General features: G+C 33.6%; 1 protein-coding gene across 1 annotated transcript; it reads left to right on the top strand.

Annotated features, from left to right (window-relative positions):
• Window positions 1-856: 856 nt before the first annotated feature.
• On the top strand, window positions 857-4,433 carry LOC141707550 (ribonuclease 2). The gene is made up of 9 exons (XM_074510765.1): window positions 857-1,129; window positions 1,414-1,442; window positions 1,746-1,819; window positions 2,106-2,207; window positions 2,317-2,320; window positions 2,921-3,012; window positions 3,418-3,579; window positions 3,928-4,033; window positions 4,192-4,433. The coding sequence occupies exons 1-9, from the start codon at window positions 921-923 to the stop codon at window positions 4,245-4,247; spliced, it is 834 nt and encodes a 277-aa protein (XP_074366866.1). The 5' UTR covers window positions 857-920; the 3' UTR covers window positions 4,248-4,433.
• Window positions 4,434-4,678: the final 245 nt, after the last annotated feature.

The following is a 4,678-nucleotide window of genomic DNA, read 5'->3' on the forward strand; positions in this document are numbered from 1 at the left end:
AAATATTGTACCACCATAGCTGGCATTATTCTACTCAACTAATATGTGTTTAATGACCGTGTTCAGGTTACTTTTGTAAAACCTCAAGTAACTTTTGCAAAACCGTGTTCATTCTTTACCTACACTAACTTAAATCCTGAATCCCGTGCACAGCTTCTGTTAATATTTAATATTTTTTTTTATTTTGTGATATTATAATTTTAAAATTATTAATTTAAATATATAATAATAATGAATTTATAAAAAAAATCATAGAATAATATGTGATCGTAGTTTAGTAAAATAAATATATTATATCTAGTTGTTTAATAATTTAGTAGTTAAACGAATATATAACACTATATTTTTATTTTTTAATAATAAGATAAGTTGTGGTTCTAGTTTAGTAGGATAAGTAGACTACGTGTGTAGTAGTTTAATAATTTAGTAGTTTAGCGAATATATAACACTATTTAATTATTTTTTTAGTCACAAAAATTAGGAAATAATCGTTAAACCAAATTATATCTCATTTCAGTTATTATATTATAGTATAGATTTTAAACGATTAATAAATAAAAATAGGAGTATTAAATTGTGTCTTGTTTGGAGTTCTTGTTTTTATTAGGTCATTGTCGTCCAAGTCTCCGGATTGGCATATTTACTTGTGCATATGTAATTTCTAAAGTTTTCCTCTTTTAATTAATTCTGAATTATCAAAAAAAAAAAACTACGTAATTACTATTGTAACTCATTCGGTTGAAAGTAATTAGACAAAGTAAATACCAAAGTAACTCAAGTTTGAAGCTTTAATGACTTTTAACCGCGACTGTAAAAAACCAACCACAATTACTACCCATATTAAATACAGACAATCTTTGTTAAGCTCTGTTTGGAAGAGCGCAAAATAAGTAGGCTCAAGAAAACACAGCCTATCAACCATGGCTTCTCTCCTCACCAGAACAATTCTCTCTATAAACCTCTTAATTGTACTGACTGGGTCGTTTTATAACGAACCCATTAACGGGGCTGCACTTAATTATTTGAAGGAGCAAAGAGAGTTTGATTATTTTAAGCTATCTCTTCAATGGCCTGGCACTGTTTGTCGAAATACTCGACATTGTTGTTCTTCTAATGGCTGCTGTAGAGGGTATTTCTCATTTTATCAAGACCCTTCTGTAAATTTTGTGTGTCTGTGTTTGAATTAGTATATGTTTGCTCTTGCATTTGTGTTTTATGGGAGGTGTATATTTATTTGTTGCTTTTAGAGGTAGCAGTGATTAGTGAGTTGATGTTGAATTTGGGTTTTTTTGGGTTTCGAGATTTGAACTTTTTGGTCAAGTTGACTTTGTTAATTGAATTGATTGATTAGCTTGGTTTTTTGGACTTGTACTGCTTAAAGGAACTTACTTGGGATTTTTGTGTGTTTTGCAGATCAAATGCTCCCACGGAATTTACAATCCGTAAGTCGAGATTTTAGTTATTTTCCGATCATATGTAGTTTTGAGATTGATGGTGTATTTTGAAGTTTTATATCTGTTGGTTTTGTTATGTCTTAACTATAGCTTAGATAGTTAGATGAAGTGTAGAGTCATGGTCTTATTGTTCACCATAAGTTCAGTGCACAATTGTTTCCTTGATCTAGTTTCTTATTCCATTTAATATATTTTTCAAAGATGACCTAATGTTCTCAGTCTTGCAATTATCTATTTCATGATGAAAGTTCGTGAAAAGGTATTTATGTCCAATGCACATTTGCACTGCAGATGGACTATGGCCAGATTACAATGATGGCACATGGCCAGCTTGTTGCACCAAATCGCACTTTGATGTTAAAGAGGTACTCCCTTTCCAACGATTAATTTTATTCCAACTGTGCAAATTATAGTTCAAGGCAGGTTATTGTAAGTCTGTAATGCTCCATGCATTGTGGACTCTGGTCGGCATCAAATATAGGCTTTGTTGTAGTGTGGTATTATATCTTTTATTTATACTGATAATTATGTTATATCTGGAGCACAACTGTCATTAGCTCTCTAATTCCACTGGTGCCCGTACATTCATTTGAGTCTTAAGATTCTTAATATAGTGAGTTCCTGACTCCATCTGCTTAACCCAATTGCTAGATATCAACTCTGCGTGATGCCCTAGAGAAGTACTGGCCGTCCTACAGTTGCGGTAAAGCATCAACTTGCAGTGGCAAGAAAGGATTATTTTGGGCACATGAGGTGATTAGTTGGAGTCATATCAGTACTTACTGACTTAATCTCTATATATTGAACTAACATTTATTCCCTGTATATTGCCCTGGCTTGATGGTGGCGTTCTACTTGGCAGTGGGGTAATTATCTTTGTCTTATGCTACATTACGTGATCAATTCAAATTAAAAGCTTTGTTTTCTCTTTAAAATCATTTACGTAAGTTTGCTGTCTAACTGTTTTAGAGAACTGATTTTATAAAGTATCCAAATAAACCTCTAATGTGGCAATTGGTGTGTGATGTATGCAAGTTTTACCCTCCCGACTTGGTGGAGGAGCGTAAGAAATTCACTTACTTTGGTTATCATCGCGAGTTAACCATCCTGTTTAAGGAGTTCATGCATGTACAAGAATGGAGGATTAGTAGAGCTTCTTTACAAAATTCATGTTACTTATGATATTCTGTTATATCATTACTTCTTGGCAAAAGGGTTTCTGTACCAGATCATGTTTAATGCTTATACTACCGATCATACCGCATGCATGCCCTACCACAAAATTATTATTCTTGATCGTCATGCTCTGTTCAACATCCATATGCTGGGGCAGCAACATTCGCATTTTCAACTTTATTGTATTTTTACACACACGTATCTAAACTTCCCTTTCTAGGTGTTTCCCTAGAATACAATTATTTTACTTCCACACTGTCGTATTCTAATCCTTTGCATTTTATTGGCAGAAAAGCATGGAACATGCTCTTCTCCGGTTGTTAAAGATGAATATGGTTATTTTATAACAACCCTTAATGTGTACTTCAAATTTAATGTCACGGTAAGGCTTTCATGCGCATGTGGTATTTCTCATGAAAAGCTTATTCACTTGCAAAATGAAATTTATGTATATATGCCATATTTTGCTGCTTAAGTGGTTGTCATTCCACTCAATGTACTTTTTAGTATTAGTTTAGTGCTTGTAAGGGATAACGGGTTTCGCCGTCAGTCTTTTTATTCTTGTAGTTTGTTTAATACATTTTACAATTGCTGACTCACTTTTTTTTAGGAAGAAGTGATCCTTTAACTATTGTAGCAGAGAACATATACACATATTGTTGATTATAGCCACAAATGCAGGACAGGCCCTAGTCTTGCTGTTAATTTTTTTTTTCATGTTTTAATTAACGGAGTGCAAATAACTGGGATTACCATGCTCACAAAGGCTGACTGATAATGCAACCAGGAGGTATTATATGAAGCTGGATATGTTCCTTCAAATTCTGAAAAGTATCCTTTGGGAGGCATCATCTCCGCTGTTCAAAATGCTTTCCATGCAACTCCGGAGATTACTTGCTCACAAGGTTCTGTAGAGGAACTCCGGCTGTGCTTCTATAAGGATTTTAAGGTTTGAATCTTTCTTCTCTACTTTTACGAAGTTAACTTTATAAGATTCGTGTACCTCAAACAACAACTCTATATTCCATTTATGGTACTATACTTTATGGATAACTAAGGACATTCATTATTCATGCATTGCCTTAGCCAAGTCTTTCAGATTACCTTTTTGTGTTCGTTGCTTCTCTTGATCAAGTAGACCCCCGTAAACACTTCTTTCTTAAAGGCGCTTCCACATTTTACTTAAGTGGTTCATCTAATTCCTTCATTTTCAAACAACCTAAGCTAGCACCAAAATTTTGTACTAATTAGTGAATATCGAGATCTTCACTAATTTTTGTTAACTTAACTGTTGCAGCCACGAGACTGTGCAACTGAACTTAGCAGCAGTCATCAAAGTGACTTGGTTTCTTCAAAAAGCTCTTGCCCAAAGTATGTCAGCTTGCCAGAGCGTGTATCGTTAGGTAAGCTTGTTGGTACAGTTTTTATCATATTCCTTCTCTTGTAGCTAGTGACTGTGGCAATCATGTTTATCCCATGGTAAGCATTTTAATGTCCACGGTAAGCTACAAAAGTTAGTTTGTGCTAATTTTACCTCACTTCTTTTTTTATTCATTTGCAGCTCTAAAAAGTGGTAGCAAAGCAGGTTCAAGGTTACCACAGAGAGAAGCCTACTGAGCTCGTTGGCCTGACTAGTGTTTAATTTCATAATTTTCTTCAGTTGATTATAGATATTAAACCAGCCCATTTAATAATTTTTCTTCCTAATCTGTTTGGAAGTATCATGTTTTCTCAATTGTGAAATTTGGATCGTATGAAATACAAAAGATACAGGGACATGTATATACAGATTTGAATTTCCTACTTTTGTAATGTGAAATGTGAACGAAAAAACTTAGTTATAAATCAAAATTACCCAAACGGCCTCTAAACCACTTCTTATTTAGGTATCAATTAATTAATTTTACAAAATTACACTTTCAATGTGTTTATAATTAATAGGAGCACAGATGTTAGGTTGTTTTAAACTACTAATGTTAGGTTATTTATAACTGAACCCTTGATCGGGAAATATCGATTGCTTGTTGAATTCTACGAATTGCGTGAAA

This window comes from Apium graveolens, chromosome 2, assembly GCF_009905375.1.
Source record: "Apium graveolens cultivar Ventura chromosome 2, ASM990537v1, whole genome shotgun sequence".
In the NCBI taxonomy this organism is placed as follows: Eukaryota; Viridiplantae; Streptophyta; class Magnoliopsida; order Apiales; family Apiaceae; genus Apium; species Apium graveolens.

Coding starts and splice junctions, on each gene's coding strand:
- LOC141707550 (XM_074510765.1), top strand. CDS start 921: ATGGCTTCTCTCCTCACCAGAACAATTCTCTCTATAAACCTCTTAATT. Junction 3,013..3,417: donor ACTTCAAATTTAATGTCACG/GTAAGGCTTTCA, acceptor TAATGCAACCAG/GAGGTATTATATGAAGCTGG. Junction 4,034..4,191: donor GCCAGAGCGTGTATCGTTAG/GTAAGCTTGTTG, acceptor ATTCATTTGCAG/CTCTAAAAAGTGGTAGCAAA.